The sequence below is a fragment of the Lotus japonicus genome, chromosome 3 (assembly GCF_012489685.1).
Source record: "Lotus japonicus ecotype B-129 chromosome 3, LjGifu_v1.2".
In the NCBI taxonomy this organism is placed as follows: domain Eukaryota; kingdom Viridiplantae; phylum Streptophyta; class Magnoliopsida; order Fabales; family Fabaceae; genus Lotus; species Lotus japonicus.
In genome coordinates this window covers 91259238-91280119 of record NC_080043.1, presented here as the reverse complement: position 1 = coordinate 91280119, position 20882 = coordinate 91259238, and the positions used below count along the sequence as shown (strand labels likewise).

The following is a 20882-nucleotide window of genomic DNA, read 5'->3' as shown; positions in this document are numbered from 1 at the left end:
CAATGGCAATGCGGGGCATAATGACACGCTACCACTATTTTATGATAAGTATGCACTTTTTACATGTTTGCCAAAACCGAACCAGACCAATCGATTCAATCGGGAGGGACCTATAACCGGTCTGAACAAGTAGGAGTGTTTGCGTTTCGGTTTGGACCGATTTTATGTGAAATCAAAAACCGATCCAATCAAAATTCATTGATTCGGTTTCGATCGATTGTTAGCAAAAAAAAAATTCAAAACCGAACTAATCCGATGATTGGATCGGTTCGGTTCATCGGTTTCACAACTTCTTCCTTTTTTTTTGGTAAATATCAATTCTACAACTTTAAATATATAGCAAACACATATGATTCACAACTTAACAATGCATAAAAATGGCAAATCAATAACTCAATCATAGCTTAATCATAAATCCATAATTCATAATTCATAATCAACAACTTAAGTACTTAACAATGTAGAAATGCTTAAAGTAGTGTTTAATATTAGTACCATTACAAATTAATAATAGAAAACAAAAACATAATATGTTTAACAAACATAAAAAGTCTAACATTAACAACATTTCTTCAAAACATTTCTTTAATAAATACATATATATATATTTAAATATTTTATAAATAAATATATATCATCGGTTCGGTTCAACGGTTCTTTGATTTTTAATTTTTCAAACTTTGAACCGAACCAATCTTCATTTGTTTTTATCGGTTTCTAACCAAATAACAAAAAAAACTAATTCAATTGCTTTGGTTCGGTTTGGTTCGTCAGTATCCGATGAACACCCCTAGGAACAAGCATAAAACCGGATGAAAACCAGCCAGGTGAGCAGTCCAGGCGGTTCAGTTTTCTGGATAAGAAAACCTGTTTTTTCGACCAAAAAATGGTTTTTTCTTGTAATGGGCCTAGCTCATCAAAATTAAAACCTTTCACCGGCTGTGCTTACACTTTTGTGCGACTACGTTTCTTGAATTTTGTCAAATGCGGCTCGTTGAACTTTGCATTGTAGAACACTTTATGGGCCTTTATTGGTAAACATGACAATATTTAGTGTGTTGGTTCACATTGCCTCCAGCAAGAAGACCATATGGTGACAAAAGTGTGAATTGGGTTATGATCAGGTAATTTAGAGTAAAAATAAAATATATAAAATTATTTATAATAAAAACAAAATGTTGTATGCACTAATTACTAATATATGTGATAATTTTGGTTTAATGATGTTATATATTTATTTTTAGTATATAAGTATTGAATAAAAATTATTATTTAATTGCTAACCGTTTAACTGCGATTTAATCACAATTAGATCATTTAAAATTGAGCAACCCTTTTAACCGAATAGAAGAGAGAACCTTGTCATCAAAGCTTGACCTGCAAATTCTCGACACGCCAAGCTGGGGGGCATCAGTTTCTACCGGCTTCTTAATTAGTCCATTGGCCTGAAGACGTCTCAATCAATCAAAATGCATGCATTGAAGCATCCAACATAAGGTCAGACTTAGTTACCCAAGAAGGAATGTCCCACCCAACAGGGTTCGCTCGACCACTAGAGGATCGAGACCAACAAGTCAAGGAATGGAAGTTAAAGATCACCTAACTTGCTCGGACGCTCAACTTAAAAGATCCCTCAATCTCGTAGAGTAAACCGCCAAGGGCTCCAACCCTATAGGCTATAGCTACATGTTTTATCGTGTATTTACATACATGCTATTCATTTTGAGTATTTATACATTTTTTTTATAAGCAATATGAATTATATTGAATTGACTCTCTATATATAGGATGTGTTAATTTCTCTTTGTTCTACCATGCATTTTTTATTTAAAAAAACAAACTTGTTGATTTTCTTGATCTTATTATGTGTGAACTTGAAGTTACACAAAAGGTGTAAGGTAAAGGATAAGAGCTAGCGTGGTCAAAGCTCTTCAGCTATTCGATCGTATTTTTGATCTCAGGCATGCAAACAAGATAATTGGCTCATTTGGCTGCAAAGTTTGAAAGTGAAAAAAAGACAAAAGAGATCGAACAGAAGGAGAGAACTGACACGTGTCAGTCACATTCCCCTGACTCTGAACTTGGCCTCAGAACCTGAAACGGCGTGTGACAACCAGATTAATTGGGTTGACCGCACGTGGCCGGTGGCGAGTCACCACCACCACCCTCTTCCTCCATTCGCCAAACACTAGTATTTATTCTCTTTAATGAGCCTCCCACATTTTCCAAGAAAATTACACTAAACACACTGTGAGAAAGAAACAGATTCCTCGTTAATGCACTTTGTTTTCTTTTGAGTTCCATTTTTCATTTTCATTTCTTCTCCTCTAATCCCTGTCTGTTTCGTCTTCTTGTCTCAAAGTATACAAGTTTAAGTGAAATCTAAGACAGAAGCGAGCTATGCTTCATCAATAATATTGGCATGGCAGGTCAGAATTCTTCAATATTCTTTGTTGTTGTTAACTAATGCTTCTATTAGATTAATTGATTTTCTATATTATAACTGTGTTATTCTAGTTAGTTCAAACTCTTCTAATTAATCCAATGTTTTCTAAATTTGAATCACTATATATCTTATCGTTCTTGCTAGTTGCTTCCTACTTATAGCCAAATCGGAGGTAAATGATTTGTTAATTAAAATAGTGTACTATATATATGTGAAGAGATGTAAAATTATTGTTTATGGGCGTTTCTTAGTATATATTTTACACATCACGTGGTGCTGGAGTTACCCAAAAAATTGTTCACTAAAGTCATGTGTCTGCGTGCGTGTGTTGTGCGGTAATTGCGGTAAATTGCAAGATCCAAGCTTGCCCTAGCTGGCACCTTAATCTGTTCTCTATTTCTTCTTAAACATTCTACTAATATTGAGCAAAAACTTGGACATTCCCTAAATTACGATATTATTTGTGCCAAGAATGCTAAGTTAGGTCAGTCTCTGTGCACAGATATGATGGTTAAGATGATCTTTTTAGTATGTGAATTCCAGATTTTATGGACCTTATAATATGAACTTCTCGACCAATGCACAATACAAGGTTATATAGTATTGTATATAGGGGTGGAAATAGGCCGAGCCGAGCCAAGCTTTGCGTGGTCTAGGCCTGGCCTGCATTCTCTTTTGGTGGCCCAAGCCTGGCCTGTGGCCTATCAATAGGCCAAATTTTATGGCTTGGCCTGGCCTTTTCTAAGGTCTGGCCTGACCTACAAGCTTTCTTAAAAGCCTAACTTAACAGACAATTTTATCAAAAGAAGGTCATTAGGCTGGCGGGCTAATAAGCATTTTATATGTTCTTTTCAAATAAAAAAACTTGTATCATTGCATTTCAAAAACTAAACCTATATCATTGCAAGAGAGGTGGACATGGCAGCGACAGATCAACAGTGGCGACTGGCTGCAGCCTGCGTCCTGTGCGGCTGAGGATGTGCTATGCTGAATATGTCTGGAACGTTTCTAGTCTAGGTTAGGGCATGGACTTAGGGTTTTCTTTTATACTAAAGTATACATCAGTTTAAAAAAAAATATAATTATATTATATTTATATTATTAATAATATAATATATAAGTAGGCCGGCCTATCTGGCCAAATAGACTTTTTAAATTGTTTGGGCCTGACCTTTTTAGTTAAACAAGCCTTTTAAAAAGCCTAAGCCTGGCCTTTTTAGTAAACGAGCCAAGTCGGGCCGAGCCTCAAACGAGCCGAACCATAAGCTCCTGACAAGCCGCCTGACCTATTTCCACCCCTAATTGTATAGTATCAAAAAAAGGTTATATTATTGTAGGATATTTGCCCTAATACTGATAGCATTTGTTTGTCTCATTTTAAAATTTATATACTTTTTAACAAATTTCAAGCACTTGGTCTTTTGACTGGTGAGGTAACCGAGTAGGTGGTCAACAGATTTCTACTTGGGGGAACAAACCAAACCTTTTAAATTATTCTATCTCCCAAGTACTATTTGATGAATTGTATCACGTTAATAAATTATTAATTAATATTAAAAGGCAAGTGAGATTCATCTCATGTTGAACAAAAGAAATTCTTACTCTTACCTTAGGTACTTTTAATTTTTAATATGTTGGATTTTGTTACACAAGTAAGATTTGAGATGCGCTTTTTTTTTAAATGAAATCTGATTTTCTGTCTTAACAAATGAAATTATATCATTATCAATTAAAAAAATTATATGAATACATATGCTATTCATAATAATCTTGAATGTGTGATATTTAATTGATATATATTAGTATGACAGGAAATGAGACATCATTAAAGAGAAGATATAGATGGCGGTTCTAATGCAATTTGTTTAACACATGCATGACCCTGGGATCCAAAGCTCATGTTCTTTGTTAAATCATTTACCTAATTGGAGATCTTTCTCTACCTAGTGGACTTGATCTTCTAGTCTTTATTCTTGTTTATCATGTAGCTTGAACATAGAGAGATAAAGTCGGTAGTCTAACTTTACGTGTAGTCGTCGATTTTGAAATCGAGAGATGATTTACAGTGTGTGGGAATGCTGGGCTTTGGGGGGTCATTTTTTTCACAAAACGAGGAAGAGAGTTCCAATAAACCAAGTGGGGTGTGTCTATACATATAAAAATAGAGAGAGACAGAGAGAGTATGAGAGAGAGAGAGAGAGAGAGTATGGGATCGTATTTTTCCAGTTGGAACGGTGGTGTTGTTTCTATACAAAAGAGTACTGAAGCATTTGAAGTATTATATTTTAGTGTAACACACTCGTGTCCCCTATAATATCTTATGTAAATATTAATTATTTAATCATTGTGGACAGAATTTGAACTTTGTTTTTTAGTGTTGGAAACCTGTGGAAAGAGTCAGAGTCTACAAAAACCAACCTTCGCTTAAAGAATGGGGTAGAGGGAGAGAAGAAGCCTTTTAAATATTGTACTTTCCATCTATATTCTCTTTTCTTCTTCTCCTTCTCCTTCCACTTTATCTTAAGCTTGAAAGTTGAAAGGGTGAGAGAGAAACTAAAGTGTCCATACCTTGGTAAACCTATACATGTTTCTTTGGCCATCATGCATTTATTTTTTTCATTACATTGTCCTTACACATTCTTTCTAACAACATATATAGTCTTATATGTTCTTGTCATTTAATGCAGGTGTTGTTTGATTTTATTGGAACAAGGTGAAGCTAGCAAATAAGAGCTCCTCAATGAATAACAATAACTGGCTTTCTTTTCCCCTCTCTCCTTCTCATTCTTCATTACCTGTTCATGATCTCCAAGCAACTCAATATCATCAATTTTCTCTTGGACTAGTGAATGACAACATGGAAAACCCCTTTCAAAATCATGGTATATATACTTTCACTCCTCCCTCTTTCTGTGATTTGTATTACCTTATCTTCTTATCTATTCATTTTTACTTATTGTGTACAAACATTTAAATGAAACAGATTGGAATCTGATTAATACTCATGGTAGCAATGAAGCTCCAAAGGTTGCAGATTTTCTTGGTGTGAACAAATTTGAAAATCAGTCAGATCTTGCTTCCTTAAATGAAATGCAGTCAAATAGTTCAGATTATCTGTTCACAAATAATAGTCTTGTGCCTGCAGTGCAAAATCCAGTGGTAAGCACATGTAGTAATGGTAATGAGTCTCAAGAAAATGGTAATGGTAATTTGCAATCGTTGACATTATCCATGGGAAGTGGTAAGGATTCAACATGTGAAACCAGTGGTGACACTAGTACCAACACTATCGAAGCTGTGCCTAGAAGAACCTTGGAGACATTTGGGCAAAGAACATCTATATATCGAGGTGTAACAAGGTAGGATATATAGCTCTCTATTCTTCCGTCAATCAATTTATTTTGTTAGAGGTAGGAACCGCTAGACAGCTTACAAATACCTCAATTTTCTCTATATTTCTCTTCTTATCACAATGTTCTATCTTTTATCACATACATTATTTTTTTATCGGAATGTTCACAAATCATTTTCCATTTATTTTATGCATCATTTGTGTTTAAATTTTGTTATAATTGTGCCAAAACTATTATAGACATAGATGGACCGGAAGGTATGAAGCTCACCTTTGGGACAATAGCTGTAGAAGGGAAGGACAGTCAAGGAAAGGTCGCCAAGGTAAACTCTACGAAGTTAATAACTTTTAGGGTTTTGTCTTCTTTTCTTATGTTTTTTATTAACAATATGAAGTTGTTTTTAGGTAATAATATATTTGGAGTTCTACTAACACATTTCTTCTCTCATGTTTTGCTTCTTTTTCTTCTCTTCAGTCTATTTGGGTAAGTATTCATTCCACATATATTCTATTGTTCAACCCCTTTTCTTTTGGGGACACTAGTACGTGGTGATAGAGTACTAACCTACAAATTTTGTTGTATTTATTTTGTCATTTAACTCTAGGTGGATATGATAAAGAAGACAAAGCAGCTAGGGCCTATGATTTAGCTGCCCTTAAGTACTGGGGGACATCCACTACTACCAACTTTCCGGTAAGTTTTTATACTAATCACTCTAGCTACCTTCTCGATCAATGGCTCATGCTAGAGTCCTGTTGAATTACACTTGTCGTTTTTTCAGGTTAGCAACTATGAGAAGGAAGTGGATGACATGAAGCATATGACAAGACAAGAATTTGTGGCTTCCATTAGAAGGTGAGTTAGTAAATAAAGAGATATCATGTATATAAATGCAACATGGTGATAAGATTAAGTAGTAGTAGTAGTCTAGGTTATAATTTTGAACTTTTGATGGCCTTGAAGCTCATTGTTCAATTTCCTTTCTCTCTCTTGAATGAATTGCAGGAAAAGCAGTGGTTTCTCGAGGGGTGCTTCAATGTATCGTGGAGTTACAAGGTGTCTTCTTCTTCCTCATTTTCCCTGCATTGGCTAATTTGTCTCCCTTTCTTCCTACACTTTTTCTTATAATATTCTGTTGTATGATCAGGCATCATCAACATGGGAGGTGGCAAGCAAGGATTGGAAGAGTTGCAGGAAACAAAGATCTTTACTTGGGAACTTTCGGTAAGACAAAAACCTAACCTCCATGCAAAGAAACTCACGCTATATTATAATGGGAATTGAATCAAACCAACAACTGAACTTTTGAAATACACTTGTTCATGCATTTTGATGCATTAACACTCTATTCGATCACATTTTCATCACTTTAACTGTCATTGTCTTTCCTTTTCGTAACATATTGCTCATCGTATCTATTTCTTCTATCTTTGAGTGAATATTTTAAAAAAATACTAGCAACACTCATTTTATCACATCTCATTAATCAGTCAGAATTCATGTGATGTTCACTGAAAATATCGTGAGACTTACCTAATTTCAATTAATAAATTAAATGAGAGAAATGAAGAGAGAAAAAAGTGTTAAAGCGAATTTCTTGTTCATTAGATATCCCAACTCATTATGTATTCCCTTGAAGGTACTGAGGAAGAGGCGGCAGAAGCTTACGACATAGCTGCGATAAAGTTCAGAGGCCTTAACGCCATCACCAACTTTGACATGAACCGTTACGATGTGAAAGCCATTCTAGAGAGCAACACCCTCCCAATCGGAGGAGGAGCTTCAAAAAGGCTAAAAGAAACTCAAGCTCTGGAATCTTCAAGAAAACGTGAAGATCAGATGATTGCACTCGGCTCAACATTTCATCAATACGGAATTGCAACCCCATCAAGCTCTACAAGGCCACAACCTTACCCGCTAAACCTAATGCATCATCACAATCAGTTTGAACAACAGCCTCAACCATTTCTAACCTTACAAAACCATGACATTAATTCTCAATACTCCCATCATCAGCAGGACCCTTCGTTTCAGCAGAGTTACATTCAAACACAGCTTCAGTTGCAGTTGAATCAACACGGTGGTGGTGGTTCTAGTTATGCTCAAGAAACAGCTCCTCATCAGAACAGTGAGTTCTATAATGGTGGAAATTATTACCTTCAGAACCTTCAGGGAATGATGATGAACAATAGTATGGGGTCTTGTTCTTCATCGTCTGTGTTGGAGAATGATCATAATGCTGCTGCTGGTGGGGCTTCTTTTGTGGGTCCCGCAGCGGAGGAACTTGGGTTGGTTAAGGTTGATTATGACATGGATGCTGCTGCTGGCGGTGGTTATGGTGGTTGGTCAGCGGCGGAGTCCATGCACACGTCGGCGGCTGGTGGTTTGTTTAATATGTGGAATGAGTGAGAGAAGAGAGAAAAGAGAAAAGCTTATGAGTGTGGAACAATTAACCATACGATTTTGTTGTGTTTTATTTTAAATTAATGTTTGGGGTTTATCATTCTCGCAATTGAAGACGATAACATAATGGTTAATTTTCAGTGCAACATTGAGTAACGAGCGGAAGCATATTTCATGAGGCTTTGCTTGTTTTAAGTTTATATATATAGAAGACTAAGGAAAATATGTGGTATACCACTATACCCTAAATGAAAGTGTAAATTAAGTTTTTGTTAACGCTCCATAAAAAGTAGAAATGAAAGGCAGACAATGAGAAATAGGAAGGAAATAAAAAAAGAGGTAAAAATATAATGTGATTTTTTTTTTGGTTACAAAAGAAAAGAGAATGTAACAAAAAAAAAACAAAAGAAAAGAGAATCAAATAACAAAACAAAACTAAGGCATCCTGAATCATCAACAACTCAACCAAATGAGAGGGAGTTTGCCGCTAGCTAAACGCGTCGTGGAGAGGCTTCTCTCGAAGTTTGGCGAGCCAAAGAGTCTCCCGTAATATTTCTCTCTCAAGGAATATGTAGAAACGTCACCCTTCAAACCGAGCATGCATGTAACTCTGCAAACAACATCGTGTGCCCATAAGTGGTCAACGATAGTGTCAGATTGAAGAACATCATCAATGCAGTTTGTGCAACAAACTATATATCCGTCGAAGCCCAAGATCCCACCTAAGTTGCAATCCAAGCTCAAGACTCAAGAGCAAGGTTTATTCTACAGAGTAAAAGATAGGGAAAAAATGAAAGATAATAAAAGGGAGCAATGCCATTAGAAACATTCATTGCCAAATATTCTAAATTGCTTCAAATTTTACCTAAAATAAAAAAGAAGAATCTAGACATGTAATCTATAATAAGGGTGTGTATGCGAGTTAAGATTTAGAGGTGAGTGAACACAAGGGAGAAGCTTCTAATAAGTCCTTCCCTTGTCTGTGAGTTTTTAAGAAGAGAAGAGTTTAAAGAATTTTTGAATACCCTACAAGAACCCCCAAGACCCTCCGGTAGTTATATTTTATAATTTCTCCAAATAAGGAGTTCTAGACTTTAAACAAGCATTACTTACCTCATTCCTCCTCCCCTGTATTCCTCTCCTTTCACTTCAAATTTTTTCCTTTTGTCACCTAAAAACTTAAAAACACAAATCTCTCGTAAAGACGGAAGGATCCCAAGATTTGATCAAATAAGGGAGAGAGATACACAGACACATACGTGGAGGGAGTGAAATAAAGGGTGAAAGGCCTAGGACTCGAATCCTGAGAAGAGATTAATTTACGAAATATTACTAACAACTAACATTTACGTATAAAAAAATGTGGAAGGGGGTATAACCCTCCTCCAAATTCCTCTGAACCGGCCCTCTAATTTAGGAAACTCTACACAAAACAAAGGATCTTGGAGGATTTTCAAAAATGCTCCAAATCCACCTTCAAAACTCAACAATGGAACTGTGTGCCAGTATCTGATACGAATTGTGGGTTTTTCTATCTTTTGGGTTAGCGTTCTGGGATTTTTCTAGTCCCCTTCTCTTACTGGGCCTGGTTTAATGGCAATAACAATAGAAAAAAAAAAAAGGCTGCGCCGACTTAAACCTGGTTACCGCATCAATTTGGTACATACTAAAATACGTTTTCCCTCTGTCAGCAAGATTTATAACACACTCAACACTAAAGCCAAGTCCCAACCTTTCTAAGAGACTGATGTCTCGTGATGTTTATCTTTGTTGTGTTGCCTCTCTTCTTTAATTTTTTTTTTGAAACATTTCTTTAATTTAATAAGACACTAATTACTCTAATTTGAAACATTGCACAGACTTACCCTAAAGTTTATTATTATTGCACTGACCCCTCTAAAATTTATCATTATAGCACTCACCACTCCTCAATTTCCCCTAGCAACAGTTAAACACAATTGTTTACTTATTTATTTCAATAAAGTTTCATTCCCACCTCAAATTCCCACATCCAGGGAAAAAATGTCAAGCGAGAAAAAATATAAATATGATATTAATGTTAGATAAAATGAAAGAACTAGAAAGAGTGGAAGATAAAAATGAGTTGAAAAAAAAGTAAAGCTTCGAAACCTGTAAACGTATAAAAACCGTTTATTTTGTACTTCAAATTGAACTGAAACCTAGATAATGATAAATCCCATTGTTTACAAGATCCAAAGAAAATCATAGATAGCCCAGAATAATTACAATCTAACCACATGTCCACGGATGCTCTTGAAATCATCTGTAAATCGCAAATACCATCCTGAAACAGAATAGATGCATTACAAAGCTAACACCAACATCCACCACACCAGCACAGATTTAAAAACTTAACACCAGGGCCAACATATATATTTTCGCCAATCACATGAAAGAGTACTTCAACTTGCAGAGATGTCCTATAACACCAAGTCCCTCACCACACATATAACAATATAATAAGAACACCAATAAAATGTGCAGGAAACTTGGGCATGATGAATTTGAGCATAACATCATCTCAGGGCATGAAACATCAAGACATCAGATCTTAGATCTTATCAAGCTTCTCAGCCTTCACAACGGGGTTTGCTTTAGCAATGGCATCCCGTGCAGCGGTGCGGTAATCGAATGGGCAATCGTGCTTGTCTGAGTAGCGATGTACAGCACAGAAAAGATGACCACATCGACAGTTAAACCCTGTCAAACCAACCCGTTTATTGCAGCTGCTACAACGTTTAGGACCATCTTTTGGCTTTTCCTCACCACTCTCCCCTGAACCAGAACCAAAACCAAATACAGGTTGTGAAGAGATAGTTTTAGGCTCTACTGAAATAACTGGGATATCCACGCTGGCAGCAACAACAGGTTCAGTCGGCTCAGTTTCAATGCTGCTTGATGATCCATTCATAATATTTCCGATGGAGGTTGCTGCAAGCTTGGCCTGCTCCTGTTTCAGCACCATGTCTTTGTGGCACTTAGAACACATGTTCATGGTAGCTGCACTTCCAAAAAATCCACAGTTGTTGATGCACAACATGGGACTCTCTGGAGGAGCTTGGCATTCAGTCTTTTCATGGTCCATTTTTCTCTTTTACAATTTTCCTGCACTAAGCAGAACCAAGATCAATCCAAGTTCAATAGATCAATAAGTCCACAATAAAAAAAACAAGTAGCAACTCCTAAGCATACCGAGTGTCCTGATATGATTATCAAGGTAGTTAAAATAAAGATTATCCCAGGATTGGAAAGAGGAGTGGAAATGAAACATTGTGGAATCGTAACACAGATCTTATGTGTTTAAATTCATATATATGCATATAAAAGGACATAAATAAGAACAAAAAGACTTCAAATCACCACAAATACTTAATTAAAATTAAGCTAATCCTCTTCTTAAGACATCTTTGTCAAAACAGAACCAAATCCCACACAAAAAATAGAGCACAGCGCTTCCTTCAATCCTTCACCTCACACGGCAGAGAGATGCAGCTAGCAGCAAACTGAGACTAGTTCATAGTCGCACACTAAGAGGATGAAGAAGTAGCACCCAGAACTCAGCCACCAGTTCAAAGAAATGGCACTGATAAGCAACCAGCAGCAGAAAGAACTAAGCGGAGCTCAAAGAGGAAAAAGAAACTTGAGAGAGCAAGGAAGAATAGGTTGAACCAGCAAAATGATGCTGAAAGGCTCGCAGTAGACAAAGAATCAAAGAGAAGAGAACACCAGATAAGTCGACACCGACAAGACCAGCGGGAAGAAGACAAATGCCTATGCAAGTGAGGAATGGGCAAATGCCGAACCGAAGAAAGAGAAGAATGGGGGTAGCCACTGTTTCAATTGCACTCAAACAAGTCATAAATAGTTATCAGAATTTGTCAGCAATCAGGTCGCAGAAGGTTTTTTTTTTCCTTCAAACTTTGGTTCTTTTTCAGGTATGATGGATTGCAGGAACCGACTGAAATTTCACCAAATTGAGTTCCAAGCTTTTAGTTTATGGGCTGCAGCAACAATAGTAAGATCATGCAATCTTACCGGTGACTCCTCATTTGAACTACCATGATGATTATAAATCAATCAATTGATATAAAGCAGTGGCAGAACAACTTCTACATGGACACATTACACATGCACTTAAACAAAAAAATAACACATACAGAGTCTTGCATTTCATTAAGCATGCATATGCAGGGGTGCAGAAACAGACAAACCCCATCAAATTTCAAAATGAAGTCGTAAACCAAGAAATGAGTGAAAACTTCAAAAACATCAAATAACTAGGTACATGGTTGTGTCAACTTCACAAGCTCAAGCTACTAAAATGAATCACAAAAGATCAGATAGATTATCAGCAAAATTTAAACAACCAAAGTGGCAATATTGGTTATGAAACATTATTTGATTTATTTTTCACAAGTTTGTACAGAATGCAACTTAAAAGGGTCAATAAGAAATAACTCTACACCATACAAATCCCTGCCAATAGAAGAAAAAGCCAAGGCGCAAATATAAAGGGCTTAAGGGTGCACATTGAATAGCATGTAGTGGTAAATGTTTTACAGAAAATCAATTTCAATCAGCATGTATCACAAAAAGGATAGTACCAGCTTTGATTTCGATAACAAATAGCTTTATTTTCAAATGCATATATGCTTTACTGATTTCAATTACTGCTCAAAGCCTGTTCACTTGATACATCAAACCCCACTTATTCCAAGGTCATATGCAATAAAAAAAAATAGGCACATGCTTATCTATGTTAGTAAGAACAACTCATGAATTCTTTTACCAAAACTCCAACAGGAAAAACTTTCATGATCAAAACTAATCATCACTGTAAAGAAATTTAGACCATTATTAGCAAAATTCCTGGAAAATTGCAATCATTTAACATCATACCATCCATCTATTGACCAACAAACTTCAGAAACTATTGATCAGAGAAACACAATAACAAACCCCAACCCCAAACGCATTTGAAGACTATCAAAGACTAAATTAATAGCAACAGACAAGTCCAGCCAATCAGATTATATACCCAGAATTTAAACACCAAACTTTTGGGGCTCGGCACTGAATTTTGATAAATTGAATATAAATTGATTAAATCGAATAACACACCACCATGGCATGCGGGGAAAAAAGACTATATGCCTCAACTTTTTGTCCATATCTGCAGAAATAACTTGCTAGTTCCACCCGACATAACTCAGATTCCTTCACACACGACAAGACAATTAAAAAAAACCAGACAAAACAACTACGAACAAATCGAGTAATCGACACACAAAAGAATCGTGGGTGCGAAAATTGTACGATGAAGGATAATCTCACCTGATAGGGGCAGGAAAGGAATTACAAAAAAATCAGGGAGACGAAACCTCGACACGGATCTACAAGCTCAGAATCGCATCGCATACGAGCCCTGGAATCACCAAAAAAACAATCAGAATCCATGGATGAATCATAATCGAAAACAACAAGGGATTAACGCGTGAAATAGAACAATTGGAAACGAAACCCTAACCCTAGTAGATTTGGGATCGAAGAGGAGAGAGAAAGTGAAGCCGACGAGGGAGAGAGAGAGAGAGAGAGAGAGAGAGAGAGAGAGAATGGATGCGTCGTTTGTGTGTGTCAGTGTTTGGTATTTAAATACAAGGGGCCTTTTGCATTGCATTGCTGCTTCTTTTTCTCTCTCTCTGTGCCAACGAACTGTTTTTTCACTGAAATGTGGCGACGTGGGAAGTTACTATTGGAAGATTTTGGTTTCATCTATTATAAGGCAGTGTTACAAGTAAGGTATATACTCTCTTTTTACAATCTTGATGTTGTGTTCCTGAGGAGTGAGGAAGAATACCACTGATATGTATCAACTTGAATATAAGTAACTGCACAACACTTAAAAACTAATATTATAAGAAGTTTGAGGTGTAGAAGCTTAGATAAAGTGATTTGCTGATTCTAATGGATTTGATTAGAACTCTAGATTGTGTGTATGGTAAAAAAGAAAAGACAGGGTATTTTTGAATCTTTACATTCCCACTACTTTCTTTCCACCCCATGTGACAGTTACAACCTTTTACTTCCAATTTCCAAACAGCTGCCCGGTTAAAATGCACCCCTTCATATTCTAGCTGCTTATTTCCAAGAAAATTTGTTTCAAAATTCAAATTTAATTGCAATTTTTTCCTTTCTTGCCTGTCAAACAGTCCCATTATAAAAATTCAAATTAACAAAAATCCTTTTGTTTTTGCTTCTTCTATCTGCACAGCTCCTCTTTACATGGTTGTTTTTGCATACTTAAGAAATTGCCCTTTCTAGCTGCATATTGCAGCTTATCTTTTGCAGCCTATATTGAGCAATAATATAAATGAAATTATATACAGCTAAAAAGTAGAAAGTTGAATGTCTTGCAAGAATGTATAGTTGATAAGTACTAAAGGTATCTTGGCTGATATATTTATCCATGTCAGAACAGTTTTGGGGAATTATAAGGTATCTTGGCTGATATATTTATCCATGTCAACGAGAAGTAATATTTTTTCCTTGATTTGTTCCCTGTTGGGTTTTTATGAATTTTATGTTTTGGTTTTCATTTCAAGCTATTACCATTCTTACTCTTATTTATTTATGATTAGCAGTCAGTTTTATATTGTTGGCATCGGTATTAGAGCAGCAGTGGCATCAAGTTCCGGTTGGCTTATAAATGAAACTCTAAGAGCCTCTATTTCTTTAGTCTTTTTTTTTTTCTTTTCTACATATTGATATATGCATGAATGATTTATGTTAAAATCTCATTTACATAATAAAAGTCATATGATCCTGGGGTACATGTGGGCTTGGAAATTATTTTTAGCCTTTATCTTTCCACACCTCTTAATTATCTTCAGATTGTCAAGTCTTCATTTACATGTTTAGGCTTTACATATCTCTGTAAAAAATGGCTCCCAAGGGGCGTACTTTCATGCTGATCTCTTTTCCCTTTTGAATTAGTTTCTTGCTGTAATTTTTTGACTTGAAAATCTTTGGATTATGTTCTACAATTCAAGAAGTCATGATAGAGGAGAAGGTTCACATTAACATTGTTACCATTGGATATTTACCTTTATTTTATTCCCATTAAATAATGTATTCACTTTTATTTGTTCACTGTACAAGCTAATTTTCCTTTTAATGTTGTTTACAAAGAAGTTTTTGAGAACGTGTGAGCGGAAATTGACGCTCATGATCGCGGTCACTGTAGAGTAACTTAGCTACTATTTATTAGACACCGTAAAACTGTCCCCTTTTATGTTTTGGTGAATTTGAGGTTTCGCTAACCAATCTTCTTATTAGTTAATCAGTCGTTTGCTTCGCATTTTAGACACTTCTATTTCATCTTTGTTTATTAGTTATTCTACGGCACGAATTTCAAACAAGTGATTCAATTTAAGACTTTTCCGCCACTATGCTCAGCGTATCAGACTCTTCAATTTCATCCGTTGTTTAATATATTTAAAATAATCAACGTATTGAGTCACGTATAAAAAAAACCGTATTGATTGATGTATCAAATACGATAAATCCATCCCCTTATATGTTTTGTAGAATTTGAGATTTCGTTAACCAATCTTTTTATTAGTTAATCAATCGTTTACATCGCATTTTAGACTCTTATATTTCATCTTTGTTTATAATATTTTAAAAAATCAACGTATTAATTTACGTATAAAATACGACATATGTATTCCCCGTGCATCGCACGGGTAAAAAAACACTAATAATTTTCTGAAAAAATCAAGTATACGAATCTGTTTCAAAAAAAAAAAAAATTATACGAATAACATTAATTGCTATGTGAGAAAAACAAAGGGAGAAAATTAAAAGAGAAAAGATGGATTTGTATATGCCTTTCACTTCTCAAAAGATAAATACTTATGCGTACGTATAAAGGAAAAGGGGATAAAAGCATTGAAATAGCCCTTTTTTCTCCAAAAGATTAGCTCCCATTAACATAAAACAGAGGATAGTAACATTTTAACATTTTGCTACAAAATGTTTGCATAATTAACTGGGGACCATTATGGAAGGAACATGTAAATCAATTTCATAACATATATAATTGGAATCTCCACCCCCTTGATCAGGAAATTTATTGCATGTAGAAGACGAAGAGGGACAGGAATGAAGCTCCAACCAAGGAACCAACCAGGGGAATGGTTGCAATTGAGCCACTGGAGGGTCCGGGAGCTGGTGCTGGGGCCTCTTGTGCCGCGGCCATAGCCACCAACATGAAGGCCAAAGCCAAGAAGATAGCACAAATGTTTTGCTTCATTTCCATTATATCTTCTACAGGCAGTGGTTAGAACCTGAGGCTTTGATGGTGGATATTGGGGCTTTTGGTAGGTGCAGTGGATGATGAGTCCTGGGTTCTTGTGAAGGCTATATATAGGAATATTGAAGAGGATTAAACATTATTATATCGGACATGACCTGTCTGGAAAGAGGTGTATTGTGTAATACACCTGTTTCTTAAAATTTTCATTAAAAATAATTTACTATTTAAAAAATTCTCTTCTTTTTAGATAAGTATCTATACCCAAAAAATTACTCTGTTATATACACATTGACTCACAATTGTCCAGATTGGTTCAAAATATTTACTGCTAAATGAACATCGTATTGATAGGTGAAGATGACTAAAATAAAGTCTTAACTTGTCCAACTAACCAGCTGAATGAATGTTAAGTTGTTAGAGTTGATGATTCCATACTAACAAACTTATCATGTCATACGGGGTCGTGTAAGGCCTTAGATAATTGAGGCATTGGCCTTAGGCCCCTCAATTGTCTTAGGCCCCTAAAATATAAATTAGTGAACATATATTATATACTACCAAGACTTGAGAGAGAAAATTTGTGTTTACTTATAACTGGTAATTTTTCTTATGGCTTATATATTTATATATTGTACATGTTTGTTCTTCATTCTTTGTTTCTTTTCTAAAAAAAATCATTTCTTCTACCTTTAAGTTAATTATAAAAAAAATGATTTGATACTAAAGTGTTGCAAAATATCTCATTATTTCATTCATGGCGTTAAAGGTTCTATTGTTCATTATTTTTTAGAAAGCATGAGCTAGAAGATGAATATAAAAATTTGATAATTTATGCAATATACCAAGTCTTTTTAAGATTCTTATTAAAAAAAATTATTTTTAGCATTTTCGCTTTAGGCCTCAAAATGTCTATACACGGCCGTGATGTCATGTCAGGAGCTACATACAACGACTAGAAAAATATTAAATATATTTATGATCATATCAAACTTTATATATAAAGGCTAGAAATTGTTAAGTTTCATAACTTTAACGGCATTTATTTTGCAAACTCACATATTGTTGTTCTCGAATTTTGAAACATTCTCTTTCATACTAAGCTAATTCAAGCACCAACATATTTTTTATGTTAGAATATAATATAAAACTATTAAAGGGAAATTTATCCAATAATTTAAGCTTTTGAGATAAGTGATTGTTTGACTATAGAAATCTTATACGACTAAAACAAACCCCACTTCTAATTTGAGGTTGTCTCACTGAACTTCAAAGCAGCCTTGGAATATTGGTAAAATTCACAAATGTTATTTAATGATTTTATGTTATATTTTAATATTTTACATGTGTATTTCCACTATCTCACGACATTCTTCACCTTAATAACCCCCGCGTAGAGATACATCTCTTTTTTTGCTACATCGGAAAATAAACAAACACAAACAACTACAAAGCCACAAAACGATCACCCATAATGAGGATCTCTAAGTCCAATGGCGGAGAATCAAGCACACAAAGGGGCACCGTAGGGGAAGAGGCTCCTTTCTTTGCTAACCAATCTGCCGGCTTATTACAATCACGCGAGACTCGAATCAGGGAGACTGACCACTGCCTGCTAATAAGCTCATGAATGTCATCCAGGATAGGTAGGCACATCCTACCCTCTTCATCCTCCAAAGACTTCAATAAGTCAGCACAATCAACATTGCATATGACATCTCTGAAGCCCCAATCCCAAACCAACTGCAAGCCAAGCTTTAAGGCCCAAGCTTCAGCCAGGAGGGCATTTCCCGTCGTTTGGAAGGCATGAAACCCACGCACCCAGTGTCCCTGGTCATCCCGCACAAGGCCCCCAGCACCCATACGCTGATCCTGCAACCAAAAACTACCATCCACGCACAGATTTATTTTCCCAGATGGAGGCACCGCCCACCTGTTGCACATCCAGTTTTCAGTCGTTGCAGCAATGTTATTATCCAGGAACCGAGCCACTTCATCATGCTCATGGCAGATGCGCCTCCATGCTTCCTGAATCAGCCATGGCGAGGTTTCAAAAACCATATTATTTCTCCATTTCCAGATTCCCCATAAACACATCATGAACTTCAAGCCATCTGGTCCCTGCGCTAGTCTTCGAACCCAGTTCTGGCAGTCGCTATCCATAAATCCCCTCCATCGCAAGGCGCCCGCCATCCTCCAAATCTCTCTGGAATGCGGACAATCTCTCAGGCAATGGAGAATGTCTTCCACCGCCGCTGAACACCGGCCACAGTTCGGCGAATCCGCCATATTGCATCTGAATCTGTAACGATTCACCTGGAGGGAGTTATGCAATACCAACCAGATAAACAATCGAACTTTTTCAGGAATTTTCAAACGCCAAAGCCATCGCCAATCCCCTTGAGGTGTTTCTGGTTGGTCCTGCTGACGAAGCCATACATATGCCTCTCTTACCGTGTAGCACCCTTTGTCGCTGGGATCCCAAATCCAAGTATCTCGACGCCCCTGAATCAGATTTGGCTTCACTTTCTCCAGTTGTTCCACCACCTCAGTCGGCATAACAGTATATAAGTTGCTCACGTTCCAAGCTCCATCTGAAATAACATCCCTCAATGACAAGCTAACATCATGGATGTCCACGTAAGGGACCATGGTGGCAATTTTTCCGCTCCCACTCCAATCATCATACCATAGGGAAGTTGTGCCATCACCTAGACGATACAGGAATCCATTCTTCAATTGATCCCGCGCGTTAAGTAAGCCCTTCCACACATGAGAATCCGACGGTTTCGATTGGACCTGTAAAATTGAAGACTTACGCAAATATTTATGTGTTAGTGCTTGAACCCACAATTTATGGGGTTTATGGAAGATACCCCAAATTGCTTTGCCAAGTAAAGCTGTGTTTGCATAGTTCATATCACGGAGTGCCAAACCTCCCTCAGCCTTAGGTCTTGCCACATTATGCCAACCCACGAGGTGCCATCCTTTTCCTCCTTGATTATTTCTCCAGATGAATGAACGCATGATCTTGTTGATTCGGCTTGTCACACTACGAGGAAGGTAAAAAACTTGCATAGCATAGGTTGGAATGGAAGCTATAACTGACTTTGCAAGGCACACTCTACCTGCTAGGTTCAGCATATTCATTTTCCATGATCCCAACTTGCGTTGAATATTTTCAAGGAGGAAATCAAAACTCTGCCGCTGAACTCTGCCTCCTTTAAGTGGAAAGCCCAAGTATTTTCCCAAGTCATTGACAATGGGAATGGGAGCAATACTAGAAATCTCAGCTTTCACCTCCGCTCCTACACCTTTGGATGTGATAGCCTTTGATTTATTCAAATTAATTTTGAGACCAGAACTGTCACAGAATAATTTCATGGTGGAAGCCAGAAGGTTCACCTGATTTGTTGACGCTTGGCAGAATAGAAGCACATCATCCGCAAAGAAAAGATGGGAAATTGGAGGACCATCTTTGGATATCCGAATAGGTTTCCAAACACCGTCATCAACCAGGCTTTGAATAGAGACCGATAAGCGCTCCATGCAAAGCACAAAAAGGTAAGGTGATAGCGGATCTCCCTGTCTAAGACCTCTCCCCGGCTTGAACTTAGGTAGGCACGAGCCATTCCAAAGAATAGAAATATGAGAAGAGGTGACACAGCACATGATGAGGCGGATGGTAGGTTCCGGAAAGCCAAAATATTCCAAGGTCTCCTTCAGAAAATTCCAGGAAACACTATCATATGCCTTTTCCAAATCAATTTTGAAGGCCACCTTGCCCTTCTTTGCAGGAGAGAATACTAGTAATTGATTATTTATTGGGCTATTTTTATTAATTAAAAAGTTAATAAGATATAAAATAGCAGCTCATTTGAATGCCCTTATAAGTATTGCTTGTGAGTTAGTGATTGAGAAAGGCTGTATATTCATTTTCTATTTTTCCAGCCCTTAGAAGCTGTTTAGTATTATTGGATCAATCATATCAATGATTAAATACAGTTGTACAAAACCATGATTCCTCTTTAGTATCATATTTTATGGACCAGTTCGGTATTGTACAAATGGAAGTTGGTGCTTTTGGCGGTGTGTACTATGTGTCTCGTTAAAGTTCAAAATGAAAAGAATTGATCATAAATTTGGCAGCAAGAGCAAGTATCAATATATAATTGTTTGTTAAAATAGTAGTTCTTAGTCACCAATATTCATTGAATACGTGAAGTTAGTTATTGTTGTTTATTTTATGTATGTTTTTATATACCAGTGGAGACTTTTCACCCGTCATAATATGCGTTAGAGGCGGTTTAAACCGCCACAAAATACAACTAATTAACATATCTCC

The 20882-nt window shown here is 36.4% G+C and overlaps 2 protein-coding genes across 3 annotated transcripts; one reads left to right on the top strand and one right to left on the bottom strand.

The window, feature by feature from the left end:
• Positions 1–4862: 4862 nt before the first annotated feature.
• Positions 4863–8336, top strand: LOC130747328 (AP2-like ethylene-responsive transcription factor PLT2). Of its 2 annotated transcripts, XM_057600227.1 has the most exons (11): positions 4863–5018; positions 5134–5328; positions 5430–5489; positions 5592–5805; positions 6039–6121; positions 6274–6282; positions 6404–6492; positions 6581–6654; positions 6805–6855; positions 6947–7023; positions 7439–8336. In XM_057600227.1, the coding sequence occupies exons 2-11, from the start codon at positions 5187–5189 to the stop codon at positions 8206–8208; spliced, it is 1569 nt and encodes a 522-aa protein (XP_057456210.1). In that variant the 5' UTR covers positions 4863–5018; positions 5134–5186; the 3' UTR covers positions 8209–8336. The 2 variants fall into 2 exon arrangements, with proteins under 2 accessions (XP_057456210.1, XP_057456209.1); XM_057600226.1 differs by having other exon boundaries at positions 5430–5805.
• Positions 8337–10341: 2005 nt separating this feature from the next.
• Positions 10342–13908, bottom strand: LOC130747327 (zinc finger A20 and AN1 domain-containing stress-associated protein 8-like). The gene is made up of 3 exons (XM_057600225.1): positions 13751–13908; positions 13558–13648; positions 10342–11328 (listed from the first exon to the last, which is right to left on the bottom strand). The coding sequence occupies exon 3, from the start codon at positions 11306–11308 to the stop codon at positions 10775–10777; it is 534 nt and encodes a 177-aa protein (XP_057456208.1). The 5' UTR covers positions 11309–11328; positions 13558–13648; positions 13751–13908; the 3' UTR covers positions 10342–10774.
• Between the last annotated feature and the right edge of the window lie 6974 nt (positions 13909–20882).

Bases quoted from the DNA above. Each gene is read 5' to 3' on its own strand.
- LOC130747328 (XM_057600226.1), top strand. From the start codon at position 5,187: ATGAATAACAATAACTGGCTTTCTTTTCCCCTCTCTCCTTCTCATTCT. The intron at 5,329-5,429 runs GTATATATACTT...TAAATGAAACAG, and splicing joins AAACCCCTTTCAAAATCATG to ATTGGAATCTGATTAATACT. The intron at 7,024-7,438 runs GTAAGACAAAAA...ATTCCCTTGAAG, and splicing joins TCTTTACTTGGGAACTTTCG to GTACTGAGGAAGAGGCGGCA.
- LOC130747327 (XM_057600225.1), bottom strand. From the start codon at position 11,308: ATGGACCATGAAAAGACTGAATGCCAAGCTCCTCCAGAGAGTCCCATG.